At 40.0% G+C, this 18,270-nt stretch overlaps 1 protein-coding gene across 1 annotated transcript; it reads left to right on the top strand.

Moving 5' to 3' along the window:
- Positions 1-438: 438 nt before the first annotated feature.
- On the top strand, positions 439-11,477 carry cep76 (centrosomal protein 76). Its single transcript, XM_086079353.1, has 14 exons — positions 439-675; positions 769-839; positions 2,131-2,286; positions 2,419-2,503; positions 2,587-2,811; positions 2,912-3,097; positions 4,206-4,303; positions 4,427-4,555; positions 4,646-4,834; positions 7,149-7,315; positions 8,281-8,440; positions 8,602-8,775; positions 8,958-9,175; positions 11,132-11,477. Exons 2-14 carry the CDS (start codon positions 777-779, stop codon positions 11,268-11,270), a joined length of 1,989 nt encoding a protein of 662 aa, XP_085935479.1. The 5' UTR covers positions 439-675; positions 769-776; the 3' UTR covers positions 11,271-11,477.
- The last annotated feature ends 6,793 nt before the right edge of the window (positions 11,478-18,270 follow it).

Genomic DNA, 18,270 nt, shown 5'->3' with positions numbered 1-18,270 from the left:
TGTTGCTTATATTATAAGTTTACCAAAGGACATTGTCAAAAGTTTTTTTTTTAAATAAATAGAAACATAAGAGTTATATAATACTTTTTATTTTTTTTTATTTTTTTTACTGTAAACCAGGGTATGTGGGGATTTACAGTACCGGTATTACTACTAGTATGCTTTGGACACAAAATCAGCAAATTCTGTTAGCAAACTGTTGATAAACAGCCAAATATAATCAGAAATAACGGTAAGTTTCAATTCAGTTTGAGATTTGACGTTGACTGTAAAACGGTTGGTACATAAAGCATCAACCTGAATGAAAGTACATTATCTTTCACGATTGCTCTATTCCGCCACATCCAACATGGCAGCTAGCCGAAATACGATTGCGCGCGCAAGACGGTGTTTACGAATACCTCTATGATTCTAACAGACTCCTGAAGGGCCTTTTTCAACTCACGTCGCAGACGATGACGTAACGTACAACTATCCAAATAACTAGCTATTTACAATAAATTTACACCGATTATATTTTGACTAATAATTTATTAACACGTGTATATTGTGTGGTTTCGTGTTCACGCTTAACTAGCTCCTTATTAAAACATTATTTTATTATTGTGCGTCATCAGGCATACGCGAAGACATTTTCCCGCTTGCTTGCCGCCGTCGCAGACTGAAACATTTACTGTGAGTGTTGTTTACGTTGATCCCAATCGTTGTCAAGCAGAAAATACACTTTTTATTTAAAAGTGGATCTCCGTCAACGAACTTGTCGCCCAGCTGCTGTCATGGCGCTTCCTCCGAAGAAGGCCTCCGAGCTGAAGCAAATCATTCACAACCATCTTATGAAGGTGAAGATCCTGTAACTAATGATTTATGGACACTTGAAATGACAAATGATGCCTGTCTGTTTTCTGTCACATGCATAATTTAGATTTAACGCGCACACTAACGTTACAGCTTCTACGGAATATTTTACCCAATATATCGCGTCTAGTGATTGTGGAAAATATGTTACGCTATTTCAAATCAAAAAGTCAAATTATTGACACACTTTGCTGATGAATTTCGACTTGTCCCATCAGGGTGTGATGATGATGACTTAGTGATGGGACGAGGCACTCGCATGACCACAGTACTGAAATTCTTCATCATCGTGTAGAAAACGAGGTGGAGTCTTTTACTCCTTCAGTGATATATCCCCCCCAAAAAGTAAAAACAACACTAGACCAGGAGTCACCATCTTTCTTTAAATTGAGAGCTACTCTTGGCTGCTGATTAGTGCACCACTTTAAGCTTCACATGTTCTCTGTCTGCCTGCCTGTAGCACCAAAAGAACGGCGCTGTGCTCTCCTCTTCTGCCTGCGACTTCATCTAATCATCATCTAATCATAAACGCCTTGTATTCTATATAGGGCCCTCCCGATTAATCACCCGGATGATTAAATCAGCTGATTATGGCCCTTCAAACATCGGCCAAAACAATGGCCGATTTTTGCTGATTATTAGTAGCAGTTGTACACAAGTGTTTCATTAAATATGAAAACAATTTGAATATGAAAATATATGTGTGTAAAATATGAATCAACCTCTGGTAACACACACATATGACAAGGTTGTATCTCCTTGTAACTTTATTAATTAAATGCATCACACCACGCAAAGCATTCTGGGAACCGAAAAGGAAAGTTATTTTTTTTAAACATATTTACAGTTGATACCCACTATTTGTGGGGAATAGGTACTGGGCTGCATATTATTAATGCATTACATATATATTTTTGTAATCAGCTGATTAATCTGTATTTTTTCCTGCCTAAAATTGGTATCGGCCTAAAAAAGATCCATATTAGCTATTAACATCTCCTTATCGACTTTCCACAAACATCACAAACTGCGTCATGGCTGTTTGGAGCTAAAATAGCTCCGCACATGACTCCCACTTACCGACCCACAGTACATTACACCACAACTCTGGTTTTGTCTGGTTTATTTAAATAGTCTATGCAAATGTGCCTCTGGATCAAGTTTGTTTGTTGAAGTCCATATTGACGGTGACAAATTTGACAATAGATTGTGACTTCTAATTTGAAATTAATTTGCAAAAATGATTTTTTTCCTTTTCCGTTGTCCCTCCATTAGATTGATATTCATGGGAAAATCCGAGAGGTGTTGTCTGAGACTTTGAGGGATGATCAAGGTGCAGCACATCAGGTGTTATCTGAGGCAGACTTCCTCCATGCACTGCAGCGCAGAGGTGTCATAGACGACGTGATGAAGGAACTACACTTTTCGCAGGTTGCTCCACATTCTTACTGCGATATCTCTTTTGTATTTTTATTCTGTTAATCCACTGTTTATTAATTTTATTAAAATTACATATCTACTGTATATTCTCATCGTATTTTATTTCTCATGTTGTTTTGCCAGTTGGCACCTTCACATATGGAAACAGGATCTGCTCCAGAATCCTCTCCTCAGTTGATAAATGGAGAAAACATTCGGCCGGCAAAAAGTACAATATATAAGCAAATAAGTCAGAATCAGTTTAATAGCTGATAACTTATTAAATACTGACGGTGTTTTTCAACATTGCAGCCATTGTTGACCCATCCAGACGTTACCTGTACTTGCAAGTGCTTGGTGGTAAGGCCTTCTTGGAGCACCTGCAGGAGCCAGAGCCTTTACCTGGTCAGGTGTGCTCCACATTCAAGTTATTCCTGCACTTCCGAAATCAGAGGTTTCACTCCAAGCCGGTGCCCTGCGCCTGTGACCCTGACCTGCAGGAGGGCTTCCTCTTCCAAATCCACACAGATGGCGCAGGTACATTAAAATAATGACTGCAATTGCTGTGTTCGAGATATGACTTTAAATCCTCCAATGAATGCTGGAAGTGTGGCAAAAGATTATTTTGGTTCTGCAGGAGAAGGAAGTAAAATGGCAGATGCGACCACTATGCTGTCCATTTCTGATCCGGTTCACTTGGTGCTGATCAAGACTGACACCTCCAGTGAGACGGCTCTGGTCTCATCTTACTTCCTGGACTGGAGGACAGTCCTGAGTTCACCTAGCGGGAAAACATGCTTGGCTGTGGAACTGATGGGAGTGGGTGAGAGAAAAAAAATTAATATATATATTATTTTTTTGTCTTTTAAAAGCGTTTTAAGGCCATTATTCTCAGGGCATTGAATTTATCACAACTGGACTAATGTGGTTGTCTTAGAAGATGTTTCACCTCCCATGTGAGCAGGCATCAGTTCAAGGCTATTTAGGTCAGCAGTAACCTGTTATTTATCATGTTTAAACATGACAATTAAGCCAAGATTATTATTTTTTTAAAAGCTGTGATTATTGAAGCTGTAATTATAAGGGCTGCTCGATTATGAAGAAAATATTAATCACGATTAATTTGGTGATCAATTAATAATTGCAATCACGATTAGGACAATCATTTGTTTTATGGTACAAAACAAGAAAATTTTAACATTTTAACATGTAAAAAATATGAAGACAAATACATTATAATCATTCAAGTTCCTTTTGGACCAAACAAGATTGATTAAATTAGTCATTTTAAAATAAAAAAGGTGCAAATATATACATTTGAATGACTCAAAATTAGTATTAATAATGTTTAATTTTTTTCCGATTATGCTGATTTTGTAATTGTGGAGTATAATAATTGAAATTATAATTTAATTTTGATTACAGTAATTTCTGGATTACAAGGCGCACCTGACTATAAGCCGCGCTAGCTAAATTTGGGGAATACTCGAGTTTGTTACACATATAAGCCGCACCCGACTAAGCCGCAGGTGTTTTAATGTTACCGCATCGGGTCCCTGCTACTTTCTTTTCCATAATGAGGGCGCAAATTGTCTCGCTCTCGTTCTGTCTCTCCTACTGTATTTAGGCTCACTTGGTTTGTTTTGCTCTGCCTGATGCTCTTGCGCTTCCTTTATAGTGGGCCCCCTTGTGATCTGATGGATAAGCCGCACCTTTGTAGTTTGTATTAGCCGCAGGGTCGAATGCAAGTGAAAAAATGTAGCGGCTTATAGTCCAGAAATTAGACTTCCTTTGCCTTTATTATTATTTTTGGACAATATAGAAATACATTTCAGCAGCTTCACATTGTAAACATCCCTCAGTATGATGTAGTGCATTTCTTTGCCACTGCAAAATATAACCAGTAACCCAAAGTTGTGTTGTGTCACCAGGAAGTGAATGCAAGCTGCCGGCTGGTGTTTTGACAGTCAGTCTCGAGCTTTATCCTCCTCTCACAGGAACACTCGGCGCTGACATCATCAGCACACAGGTAAAGCACTGATTTAAATTTTTCCTATCCAGGTGTTCATCTGCGTAACGATCCATCAAAGTAGATATCGTTGGTGTAGGCCTGCCTAAGCGTATTGATGACATCTTGCGTTTTGTTATCCAGCAATCACTAGAAAGGCAGAGGACAGCAGAGCGGGAGAGGATCTTCCTGGTGTATGCCAAACAGTGGTGGAGGGAGTTTCTTGAAATCCGCTCATCAAACCAGTCCAAAATGGTCAAAATCTTTGCACAGGTTTGCTCATTTTTACACTCAAAGTTTTTTTTTTTTAAATTCCTGGTGAGGTTGTATCACTGTTCTGCTAGGTTTCTGTGTCATCTGCAGGATGAAAATGGCATCAACAGACCGGTGTGCTCCTATGTGCACGTCCTCCGGGCTGGCCGGCTGCTAGAGAGTCCTCGGCGGGCGGCCCGCTTTGTTAGCCTCCTGGCACATGAGAAGGCCCCGGTGGTGGGAGGAGGAGAGAAGCATGAGCAGTGGTGCACATTATTGGCCTTCCTGTGTCGAGGAAAGGTAATGTTGAATAAATGTATTGTAAAGTAAACAAATCAATTCAAGTTGTCTGTGACATCATCATTGCAGGCATCTGGTGTTTTCTGATGCAAAATCCTTAAAAAAAATCCCTCTTCATTTACAATTCCTTGAAAGGAAAAATAAGTGACTGATTGACGCTTGCGAGTTGGAATTGGTTTAAAATTACAGATGGGTGAGTACCGATACTAGATAGATACCCGGGCTTATTTCGTGGTAAGTACAGCCACACTTTTGTGGTTGTTTTACCAACAGGAACGAGAGAGTAGAAGAATAGAAAATTGCTCGGGATGTTTGATACCACTTCTTTTCAGACTGATACCAGTACAAGTACTCAACTCTTGAGTAGTCACCGATACAGATACCAAGTACCGATACCACTAGTGCTAAAATCCCCCCCCCTCCCCCCCAAAACGACAGATAATTTTTTAAATAAGACCTATATATCGCAATTTATAATGTTTCCTTAAAATTGCATGAAAATAATGGTAATATTGTATCATTCTAATTTGTAATTCCTAGTTCCTGATCCTAAAACTGCCACAAGAGGGGTGGCCAATACTGGTATCGGCTGCCATCACGAGTACCGATACCTTGAAATAAGGCCTGCTATCGGCCCAGTACTGGTACCTGGTTATTGGTACTTACCTTTCCCTAATAATTGCCATTAATTGAATGTAATTTGGGGGGGAAATGCTTCATTTGCATATATAGGCCTTTCTTTAAAATTATTTGTCTTTTTTTTGTGGAAATGTTATGTATGAAAACTATTAGTGGTATCAGTATTGGTATCGGTGACTAATCAAGAGTTGCGTTAATAATAATTAATATTTTGCAACAAATAATTGCAAACTACTAAACACCCGTGCATAAAAAAATCACGTTACCTAATTATGTGGCACACCAAGAATAAAATGACAAATCAAATTTTTTTGTTTTGCTTTATTCCATCAACAATTGTAATCTTATAATTTGCATTTTTTTAATATTATATTTTATTTATTACAGGCTATGAATGTATTTCTGAGAAGGAAGCACTTAGGCTTTTTCTTGCGGATTTCCCAGGCCACCACAGGATAAATGTTCCCCGCCGCTCTGCTATTTGTGCCTGGCAAGACAGACACAACAGAGTGGCGCTTGTCAGCTATGATTTACGAGTTTCATTCCAAGGAAAATTAATTTAGCCTCATCTGTCAGCCTGCTTGGATGCTGCCGTCCATTTAAGCACTACTGGGGAACATCTATCATGAGTTGTGAGCTCGAACCAGCATGCTGCAACCGCAGCTAGTCTGGCTTTAGTCACACCTCTTTACAGGAAAACATCTTCCAGGATAAAGACAGCTGCTTGCCGGCACTGTCATGAAGCATATTGAACACACTGGTCACAATGACTTTCACAGAAGTACTGCTTTGCCATCATCTTGCGGCATCAAAAGGCACAGACAAATTCTGAACTCAAATTGATCTTCCCTTTCTCAAATGTCACTTCATATTGAATAATTTTCTGTTCAGCTTGTTCAGGGTCACATTATATTAAAATTAGTGAATTAATTTTGAGTTAATTTAAAGTTTCTTTAATGCCACAAATTTTTTAACGTGCGATTAATGACCGCCCCTTACTTGGAAAGCTTGTACTGGGGGAATTCCAGTCACAACGCAGCAGGTTTGTCCGCGTCAAAATTTAGCAGTAAGAAATGTAATAATAATGCATATATTTGTGGAGAATAGGGTCAAGTTGTATTTTACAATTTTATTTGATACTTTTCCCAAGTTACTTCATGTTAAAGATTAGATAGCTCTTAATATAAAAAGCAAAATGCACTGAGCTGTCACCAACGTCTTACAAATGCAATTATGCCATCTAGTGGCAGAGCAATTACCTCAACACAAATCAATATCACACTCGTTTTTTTTTTTACAGTACAGTACATCTTTTTAATTTTAACTAAATTTTATGAATTATTTTAAAATTACTATATCAATGACTAAAATATACAGCCATATTTAGTTAAGTTTAGTTTAACATTTTTTCCACTTTTATGTTAACAAAAGCTTTAAAACGTGTTCATTTTATTGTACATTTAAAACAAATATCAAATTTGCAATTAATTGTGAGTTAACTATTGAAGGCATGCGATTAATTACAATTAAACATTTTGAATCGCCTGACACCCCTAATTAAAATTGCTCCATAGTTTGGACCTTAATGATGGAAAGATCACCAGATTGATGTCAATAGACTATCAAAATGTAAACAATGCATTTTAACCACATGTTGTTGTTGTGTTACCCACAGGGGGACTGTGAAGACCACTCTACCTTGTTGTGCAGCCTCTTGTTGGGCTTTGGCCTTGACGCATATGTATGTGTGGGCACCAAAGCTAAGGGGGTACCTCACACCTGGGTCCTGACCCGAGGTACTGATGGAAGTATAACTTTCTGGGAAAGTCTGACTGCACACAGGTTCGTTTCTACTTACATACTGACAAAATCTCTCCGGATAACAGGCCTGCCTCCAAATCCTGTAGCTTTGTCATAAGAGTTTAACTTTTTTGCAGTGATGGCACCCTCAACATAGGTGACAAAAAGAACATTATAGAGAATTTATCTTGAAATTTGTTATTCATAAAAGTGCCAGATCTGGTCTGCAATTTGCATTCCTACAGTTTGTCTAACTTATTTGCTTGATGAGATGCAAGAAAGTACATTATGGTATGTAAATACACAATAGAAAAATATATATACTCATCTAAAACAATCATCAAAATGAATTAATGTAACAATAACAATTAATCAACTGGGTGAAAAGAAAACAATACATAAATATACAGCAATAATTGTCAAAGAGCTTCTGTTGTTGGATAGGTTTTGAGAGGGGACTAAGAATTGAGCCCTGTGGAACTCCACAAGGATAAACATAACTTATTTGAGTTCTTTATGCTGATGTGATAAAACTAAGAATCAGAAAAATGCAGATAATTTTTTTTTTTCATCAAATTTAATTTGGATAATAAAAAAAAATCTTGATTCATTTTTCACAGCGCTCATTTTAGCGGCCAAAGGCGTTAACTAAAGATTAAAAAAATAAAATAAAAAAACACTTATCAAGAGCCACACTGAAAAGTCATGGTTCCAGACTTGGCCAGTCTTTTCTACAATGTGTAATTGAATTCTGTGTTTACAAGTTTTTTTTCTTATGGCATTGAATCGATCGCAACTGGACTGCTTTCTCGAATGAGAGGCGGAACAGAACGTCTTCTAGGACAAACAGAGCAGCCAAGTTGCGATCGATTCGATGCCCTGAGAAAGCAATTACCTGGATATATGAGAAGATCCACAAGCATGTGTTCACTCTATAATGTATATTAGAATGATATCTGTGTTCATAACAAAACTTAACATGCTTATTGTTACAAATGTCTGGTCAGATACCTCCATCAAGCCATAGACCCTGATGCCCCACCTTTGGCCTCCCAGCCTAAACCCTCATACCCCTACCGCACTGTGGGCTGTGTCTTCAACCACCAGAGCTTCATGGCCAACTGTCAGCCGTCTGACGCCGTGGAGTTGTGTGTCTTTGACCTCCAGGTAGGGCAGTAGGTGTTTAATCCGTAGCAAGCTATAAACATTTTTTTTTAAATTTTTGAGTTTTCTGCGGGTATGCCATTAATTCTTAATATCAAATTGGGCTAAAAAGTCTCAAAATAGCTTGTAGTTTGGTGTTTAGAGTATCAATTCCTTCCTTTTAGAATCAGTCTCGGTGGAAAGCAATGAGCGAAGAAGCTCTGAAGTCGGTGTGTGACTCTGGCTCCACCAGCTCTCTACCGCCTCTTCCTCCACTCAGCTCATCATCTCTTGATGCTGCTGCTGTCAGCAATCAGCTGGAGCTGGAGATGAGGTACTTGATCTCCGAGCACAGGAAGGTACGACCAGTCCACTTTACGTTTAGGAATTTCAACTCATTTTTTTGTTCTCTGTGCAAATAAAAACTCCCCAATAGCCACACAACCCTGTTGGAGATTATTATCATATTTCAAAGGTTGCTTACACATTCAAGTTATTATTAACCGATCACAGATGAGGTGATGTCATCTTTCTCCTCCAGGACTTGAACCTGACAACAGTCTGGGATGACCACCTTTCCTACCTGCTGTCTTCAGCCTTGTCAGCCTATGAGATGGAGCGCTGCACTGGGGTCTCGTGTGGAAATGAGGAATTTCAGGATGCAGTAAGGAGGGCTGTCCCAGACGGGCACACCTTTAAAGGCTTCCCCATCCACTTCCTGCACCGCAATGCCCGGAGAGCTTTTTCCACATGCCTCAAGTAAGTTTGGAATGTTCCATCCGTCCATCCATTTACTACCGCTTATCCGGGGGTCGGGTCATGGGGGCAGCAGCTTTAGGAGGGAAGCTCAGACTTCCCTGTCCCCAGCCACTTCAACCAGCTCCTCCGGCAGGATCCCAAGGCGTTCCCAGGGCAGCCAAGAGACATAGTCTCTCCAACTTGTCCTGGGTCGTCCCCGGGGCCTCCCGCTGGTGGGACATGCCCGGAACACCTCTCCAGGGAGGCGTCCAGGAGGCATCCGAACCAGATGCTCGAGCCACCTCAACTGGCTCCTCTCCACGTGGAGGAGCAGCGACCCTGAGTCCCTCCTGGATGACCGAGCTTCTCACCCTATCACTAAGGGAAGAGCCCGGACACCCTGCGGAGGAAACTCATTTCAGCCGCTTGTATCCGGGATCTTCTTCTTTTGGTCACGACCCACAGCTTGTGACCATAGGTGAGGGTAGGAATGTAAATCGAGAGCTTCACCTTTTGGTTCAGCTCCTTCTTCACCACTAGAGACCGATACAGAGCCCGCATCACTGGAGACGCTGCACCGATCCGCCTGTCGATCTCCAGCTCCCTCCTGCCGTCACTCGTGAACAAAACCCAGAGATACTTGAACTCCTCCACTTGGGTCAGGATCTCACCCCCGACCAGGAGAGAGCACGCCACCTTTTTTCGACTGAGGACCATAGTCTTAGATTTGGAGGTTCTGATCCTCATCCCAACCGCTTCATACTCTGCTGCGAACCGCTCCAGTGAGAGTTGGAGATCACAGCTTGATGAAGCCAACAGCACCACATCATCTGCAAAAAGCACCCTGCCGAGGGTGTAGAGCTGGTCCACTGTTCCACGGCCGGGACGAAAACCACACAGCTCCTCCTGAATCCGAGATTCGACTTCCCGACGAACCCTCCTCTCCAGCACCCCTGAGTAGACCTTACCAGGGAGGCTGAGTAGTGTGTTCCCTCTATAGTTCTTCTTAAAAAGGGGGACCACCACCTCGGTCTGCCAATCCAGGGGCACTGTCCCTGATGTCCAACCAATGTTGTAGCGCCGTGTCAACCACGACAGCCCCACAACAATCCAGAGCCTTTAGGAACTCCGGGCGGATCTCATCCACCCCTGGGGCAGCTTTCCAACCACCTCAGTGACTTTGACCCCAGAGATAGGAGAGCCCACCTCGGAGTCCCCAGACTCTGCTTCCTCAAAGGAAGACGTGTTGGTAGAATTGAGGAGGTCTTCGAAGTATTCTCCCCACCGATTCCAAGTTTGGAATGTTGTTTAACTATAACAACAAACAAATCAAAAATAAATACAAGACATTTTAAGCTCTCTATTTCATGAGTATACTATTTATTACTCATTAAAACCCTGACGTATATACTTTGACACTTGCATTGCACGGATAATCCATTAGAGGGTGGTATCACCCAGCTGATGGCTTTTCCAGCGACCCTGCAAGATTGTCCCAATTGACAAAGGAGAGACACTTATACTTATTAATAGTGGGAAATGTTCTTTCTGATTTTTAGAAATAATCATATGTTTGATATGTCTGTTTATTATTATATTTTTGACAGTTATAGATTTACAAATTTAAAGCATTGTGACCGGATGTATCAAATATGACACAAATCAAAAGTCCTATGTGAAAGTTAATTTTCATTCATTTTGTTTGTTTAAAACGACCAATATATACAAAGAATTACAAAGAATCATAATTTTCTCTCATATGTTTCACGGTTCAGGCTTTATAGGTTTAATACAGCCAACTCATTGTTGTCTTACAGCTAGACAAAATTGAGAGGAGATTCTTAGTTTACGATGGTACAGAAAGTTCTAGATGTTTCGAGGTTACAACCGTCATAAATTGGACTAGTTTTTGCATGGGCCTAAGAAAACATGATCTTGTTATTCACAATCATTTCTGTGTCTTGTGTTGTTGTGCAGGTCCCACTTCTGTGATGAGATAGTGTGTTGTCGTGGTGACCACGTGAGGCTGGCCCTTCGTGTTCGGGTCTTTATTTATCCAGAGAATGTATGTGCCGTGTGGTTTATGTTTGCTTGTAAGTATCGCTCTGTGCTCTGACAGCCTCAGGTGCTGTGGTGTCAAAACCATCAATTTACAACACTGTGTATTGCACATTGAGATTTTACTATATACAATATTATGATTGAGAAAGTCTCAGATACATTGGATGACTCTGATTTTTGATGCTTTTTTCCTTACATTGATGTCTTGCACGTTCCACTGTATTTTTCTACTTTTGTTGTAAATAAATCTTTATACAGATGACTTATCACATTATATTCTAAATGTCATTATACTTTATATTTATGAAATACATTTACACATAGTTGAAATTTATTTAGACAAATACAGTGGCTGTCCTGTGAATATAAGTACTTAGTTTGAGATCTAAAATTGAAATGCAAAATGAGTAGTATATTAAAACATCGACTATAATGGGACACTAACAGCAGTGCAACAACTTGTTTTTAAATAAGCAGCAGATTAAGATTGATGAGCAGTCATTAATTTAATGAGGAAAATGATGTGCATCATATATAATGATATTTCAACTGACTTTTGTAAACCCATGCATCAAATTAATTTGTATTGTGTATTCTACAAACACCCATTTAAGTTAGTGTGCAACTAAATCGGAACGTTGTGGCGTCTATTTGTAACACCGGTATCCTCCACTAGATGGCGTGTTAGGATAATGTTGGTACTGTAGCGAGACATGAAGCTCATATTGCTTTTGGTAAATCAGGCCGTTTTATCACATACTCCAAACACGACATACACCATCATTTTATTATACATCCAAATGTCTAATTGACTGGCCATTTGCCAGAGAGATCTTTTTAAGGTTTAAATCTGCTAGGCTACATCACCCAATGTTGAATTTTATTATTTTTTTTAATGGTCTTCTAGTGTTTAGAATGATTAAGATTAGTTTCTGGCTATCTTTTAATGAACTTGGCGTCTTCACGTGACAAGAAAATTCTTAAAAAATGTAAACGCATTGATAGCTTTGTGGTTAAGTATTATGTGTTTGTCAGTAAAGTTTAGCCTTCAATTAAATTTTCTATTAGTTGGTCTGCTGCTTTGTTTTCCAATCTCATATTGCTGTTTTATGTTCAGTGGGAGTTCCGGACGAGCCAGGTCAAACTTTAATACGCATGTCTATCAGGGTGGCCAATTAATTTCCAATTTGACTTTCTAATTTGCAATTCTGCTTGTGCCCCTTAGCTGTTGAACTCAAGGATCGGTTGGGAGGCTGGGAGAGAAAACGAGAGCTAATGAATAATTTCACTTCTCCTGAATTAGTCACAAACACACCTAAGCTCCACAGGAAGAATATATAGCTCGGGAAGTGTTTGATGCGGGGAACGCGGGTTTGTTTTCAGCTCGTATAAATCAGCAGTACTGAGGTGTAATTGACTAATGGGGCCTGTGGGATAGCAGCTAAAACGGGAAGTAGGGGGAATGCAGGTTCCATCACTCACACCTTCCATCCCAACAGTTCTGCTGGCATCCAGCGTGCACATTCCTATGAGACATCTTTGTGTTAGTATCACCTTTAATATGATATGTATGAGAATCTTGCATCTTTTAACCTGATGATTTCCATCTTTTAACAATTACCGTATTTTGTGTTCTTCTGCACAAATAGTTTGAAAGTAGTCAAACAACAAAAACATGAGGAAGTCCGCTTCAAAATCTCCATCCATCCTTGCGATCACACCTGACTCTGTAAATATGTTGGGGGTTTTTTGGCAACGTTTTTCAAAAATAATTTGACTATAAACTATATATTTGGGTAATTGACAGATAAGGATTTCACCAGACCCAGCGCAGTTAATTTATTATGAAAACACATACAATCTTTTACTATTACCTTCAATTTTATCTACATATTGCTACAATATTATCTACTATTTACTGTTGCATGTTTGAAGATACAGTCATAAAAAAAAAAAAAAAAGTGCAAATACTGAAAACAACTGAATTGTTGGCAATGCAGCATTATCACCATTTCAGGGCGTGGCTAGAATGGCGCATACACAGATGGAATATAAACTTGCCATCAGAGGCTTTACAGTTTTTCTCGATTGTTAACACACAATATCTGGTACCCGAGACAAAGATACCACAACGTGTAACTCATGTACCAAACCCCATAACCATTTCCTTAAACCAGAAACACAATTCCTCCTTTTAGACTCAGTTCGACGTTCTAAAACACACCTTTTTCAAAACACTGCACACAATTCTCTGCATTAAGCATAATACTTGTTTTCACAAAGAACACACTGCCAGTCAAAACTCAGAATTGACTTGCCTTGCTATACTCACAGAGTCATCACATGCTTTTAACACCTGTACCACAATTTTACAATTAGCAATCAGAGCTTCAGCATAAAAGGGCAACAAGGGAGTGATCTGGGTTGGAGAAATGGAGGACTACATTGGAAACGGAGGCAGAGCCAGAGTAAGCAGGCCACGAACAAGGACTATAATCTCCGATGAGATCCGAGCCACTTTGGTTGACCATGGTCTAACAATGAGGGAGGCTGGCCAACTATGTTCAAGGAAGTACTACAGCCTACAATCCCACAGTTGATGCACGACAATTGATGGTCCTGTGACTATGCCTCCGCTTGATCCTGCATCCTGGCTACTTGGTCCTTTGGCTGACTGGTAAGCGTGTATGACTCTAACCTGTGAGTCATGGGATATGTAAGGTGTATCTTGCCACACACTACACAATTGTGTATGAATTATACATTTTTCAGCATTGTAATCATAATTGTACTTCATTAGCCACCACACCACCTCTGTCTGAATTTTTTTTGTGTTCCAGGGAATTCTTAAGCTAGAGGTGGTTGTGGTGGAGCACCAGTTCATCTTCATCGATGAGGTTGGATTCAACCTCGCAAAAAAAGACGAAGGAGGAAAAGAAACATCATCGGCCAGCGTGCCGTTGTTGAAGTCCCACATCACGATGCGTGCAGTTATCACCCACAACGGTGTCCTCCATCACCATGCCAGCCTTGGCCCCTACAACACTGCCCATCCGATAACATTCTTGGACAGCCTACACAACATACTCACTCCACCAGATCAGGGAGATGAGCCAGAGCAGCTCAGGTATGCTGTCATTTGGGACAACGTAAGTTTCCACCGGGATGCTCTGGTGCATAACTGGTTCACTTCCCACCAACGCTTTTCAATAGTTGATCTCCCTCCATATTCTCCATTCCTCAATCCTATCAAATATTTTTTTTTCTGCCTGGAGATGGAAGGGATATGACCGAAATCCACAAACGCATGTGCCCCTCCTCCAAGCCATTGAAGATGCATGTGGAGATATAGCAGGTGATGCTTTTCATGGCTGGACTCGGCACGCAAGGAGATATTTTCCCCGCTGCTTGGCCAGGAAAAACATTGCCTGTGATGTGGATGAGGCGCTGTGGTCAGACCGAAACAGAAGACAGGATGCAGAATAGTTTTCTTTTGGGGTGTGTATATACAGTACATTTTTTGCATGTGCAACTTTTGTTTGTTGGGATGTAGTGTATGTGTATATGTTGCTTTGGGGGGGAAAAAATCAATACTTTTGTTGCCACGTATTTGTGTTCTGAGTATGAAAACAATAAATATTCATTACTAAGAGTGACACAGAACAAAAAAGGCTTAAGTCCATTGTTATGAATCAAGAAATGTGTTGTTTGTGGTCACGCGTGTTACACTGCACAAAAGTGTTCAGCTGGTTCATATAAGTGTCTATTCTTATGCTGGTTTGTGTGTCAATCGACAACAAAATAGCATTTTGAGACGAAATTACATTATTTTGAATGTAAAGTGTCCTTTTGCAGGAGAAATGAAGGGTTTTGCTTATCGTGTGTGTGTTTTCTGGATTTGCGTGTAGAGTTTTGAGAATATGGACTATGCTTTCAGAAAACGTGTGTAAACAATCGAGAAAAACTAAGCGGATTTATTTTCGGGGCTAAAATGTATGGACAAGTACGCATTAGAAAGATGCAAGATATGTCAAAATATGACTTGGTCATTATTTTAAGATGGTGATATGTCAGCCCAGGCGAATGTTGTGAAAATACACTTTCATGCTCTTCTACACTTGGCAGATAAAGAATTTAGGATGCCCAAGGTCACATAATAAATTCAATGGTTGGAAGTTTTGAAGAGAAAAAGACAAGAAACGGAATGTGCTCAACATTCCTGCCAAAATTGCTTTCTATTCATTTCCAATTATAAGATATTTTCAATTAGTACTGAGAAATTCAGCTTTCCGGGAACTTTGATACGTTGAATCAGAAACGGATTTAAATGTAATGTTTTTGCTTTCTATTATAACTTCTTGACATTGATCATATTTTCCAACTCGCGTCATGAAAGTTCCGATTGAAGATGCCCTCTGATTGTCTTTTATCTATTCTTTAAATTTGACTTGAATCTCAATAAATTTTCTGTTGTGACATGGTGACAATATATTCTGAATTTTACCTCCAGATTTGAGTGAATAAACTGAAAGGGTTATTAAAATGAATCATCTCATCGCCCTTTTTCTTGGGGAAACACCCCCGCAAGCTGAAACTAATTTTCAAAGTAATAATTAGCTGTACCTGTAACTCCATAGCAGGTCATGTATTATATTTCTTCCTATCTTCCTATCTTCCTGCCACCCGCCAGGTCTTTGCATTGCTATTCTCTGTCTATTTTTGCAAAGTACAAATTCCTGCAGGCGGTAAAGGAAGAAGTGTGTGACAGACTAAGGGAGGAGCAGTGGGCACTGGAGAGAAAGGCGTTGCATGGCCTGGAGCCTAACTAGTAATAAAGTCATTAATTCAGCTGATTAAGTTGGCCTTTGGGTTAAGGAAAAATCATATCCATGTCCCTTTGAGATGTGACTGGGGAAGCACAGGAGAAGGAGAAGCCAGCTAATTAGTGCTGAAAAACAGAGGGGGGGCCGAGGGGGAGATGAGAGATGGGAGGGAGGGACAAATGGAATGAGAAAGACCCTGTATGTGCGCCATGGAGGTTTGGGGGAGGGGGGGAGGTGGGGAGGTGGGGTGAAGGTAGATGTTTGAAATGAACTACTAATGAGGCATGTTTGGGGTGAGGGAGTGACGATCTCATCAAAACACTCGCCTTCCAGGCGTAGCATCGCCCTCAAAGAGTGAGCCTGCTTACCTTTGAGCCTGACGCTGCCACTTAATGATGTGAAACAAGAGCGAGAGAGAAAAGTCAGGGTGAAATGTCAGTTTGCATGCAGTCTAATGATCTTATTGTTGGATGCAAGAGAAGAAAGGAACGCTGCAAGAAGGCGGTGCGGGCTGTATCCAAAACAACCCTGCCCCACCCGAGTGTGATTTTTTTTTTTTTTTCAAAAGGGGGATGACTGCTTTTAAACTTATAGGAAAGTAGACTTAAAGCGATAAAATACTATAACTAGCCTTGGATGATTTGTTTTAATGACTTAAAATTAGAGCTGTCAAACGATTAAATTTTTAAATCAGATTAATCACATCTTAGAATTTTGATTAATTACGATTAATCGCTTTCTTAAAATGGCTTTTTTTTATCAACATTTTCCCCCCGCCAAATTTGACCGGTTATGTGTTAATTCTTTTGACAATTAATGTTATGAGGACGTCTTCAACATTTTTGGATCCACTGCACACGCTCATCCTCCTCTTTTTTTAATCAGTTAATTACTTGCATAATTTAAAATGACCCCAATATTTTGACATGAACAAATATTCTAAATGTCATAAGCAAACATTTATTAAATGCTTTACGTTTTTTTTTTAAATGCATGTAATTATGTTTATTGCTCAAACACAACCTGTGCTACCTTTAATTTTACCATCCGCTGTCACGTTCAAGGATCATCTATGGTCAAAATTAATAGTGCGATTAATCTGCGTTAATTCATGATTAATGCGATATTTTTGTGTGATTAATTAATCAGTTAATGCTCTAACTTTGACAGCACTACTTAAAACATATTAATATGGAACACCGTTTTTTTTTAAAGGGGAAGTCAACCCCAATTTTTTATTTACAAAAATATGTTCTATGTAGCCCCCCCAGTCTAAAAACTGTATTCTAATTAATACTGCGCTTGTGAAATATGAATTAGGCAGCAAAATCTATACCTGTTTTTATCCATCTCAGGTAGCGGAAAAAAACATCACAGTTGCTCAGGTAACCAATCTCAGCTCACCTCTTTGCTGAAACTCGCCCATGGTTCCTAATAAACTTGACTTACAGAGCTTTTAGTTTCAGAAGCAAGAATGCTGCCTTCCACTTTCTGCTGTCGAGTACACATTGCTTTATAAATTGTCATTTTATTACCAGCTACTCTTTCTTTGATTCTGACTGTGGACTTCTGCCTGAGGTCAGGGGCAGATCTATTCTAGTGGGATACAGGGATGTGAGCTGCCCCCCAATCATGAAAAATCCCATAGTGTTTGCCTTATCAACTTTAACAGATGTTGAAAATAACTAAAAAGAAACACACACAAAAAACAGAAAAATACGCTAAAATAACTATAATACATAATTGCTTGTATGATTGGTTTTAGTGTTTAATCAAGTGGGACAATATATCCTTGCACCTTGTACCCTTGCAGCTCTGCTTTTTGCAGATGATGTGGTGCTGTTGGCTTCATCAAGCCGTGATCTCCAACTCTCACTGGAGCGATTCACAGCCGAGTGTGAAGCGGTTGGGATGAGGATCAGAACCTCCGAATCCAAAGGGTGGCGTGCTCTCTCTGGGTCGGGGATGAGATCCTGCCCCAAGTGGAGGAGTTCAAGTATCTTGCGGTTTTGTTCACGAGTGAGGGCATGATGGAGCGGGAGATCGACAGGCGGATCGGTGCAGCGTCTGCAGTGATGCGGACTCTGTATCGGTCCGTTGTGGTGAAGAAATATTTACCAGTCGATCTACGTTCCTACCCTCACCTATGAACCGAAAGAACAAGATCCCGGATGAAATGAGTTTCCTCCGCAGGGTGTCCGGGCTCTCCCTTAGTGATAGGGTGAGAAGCTC

The sequence above is a fragment of the Leptonotus elevatus genome, chromosome 6 (assembly GCF_054856555.1).
Source record: "Leptonotus elevatus isolate MCC_2025b chromosome 6, RoL_Lele_1.0, whole genome shotgun sequence".
NCBI lineage: Eukaryota > Metazoa > Chordata > Actinopteri > Syngnathiformes > Syngnathidae > Leptonotus > Leptonotus elevatus.
Note: the sequence above shows the minus strand (reverse complement) of the source record. Positions and strands in the feature narration are given on the sequence as shown.

Excerpts from the sequence above, each read along its gene's own strand:
- cep76 (XM_086079353.1), top strand. The coding sequence starts at position 777 with ATGGCGCTTCCTCCGAAGAAGGCCTCCGAGCTGAAGCAAATCATTCAC. Across the intron at positions 4,835-7,148 it reads CCTTCCTGTGTCGAGGAAAG|GGGGACTGTGAAGACCACTC; the intron begins GTAATGTTGAAT and ends TGTTACCCACAG. Across the intron at positions 9,176-11,131 it reads GCTTTTTCCACATGCCTCAA|GTCCCACTTCTGTGATGAGA; the intron begins GTAAGTTTGGAA and ends GTTGTTGTGCAG.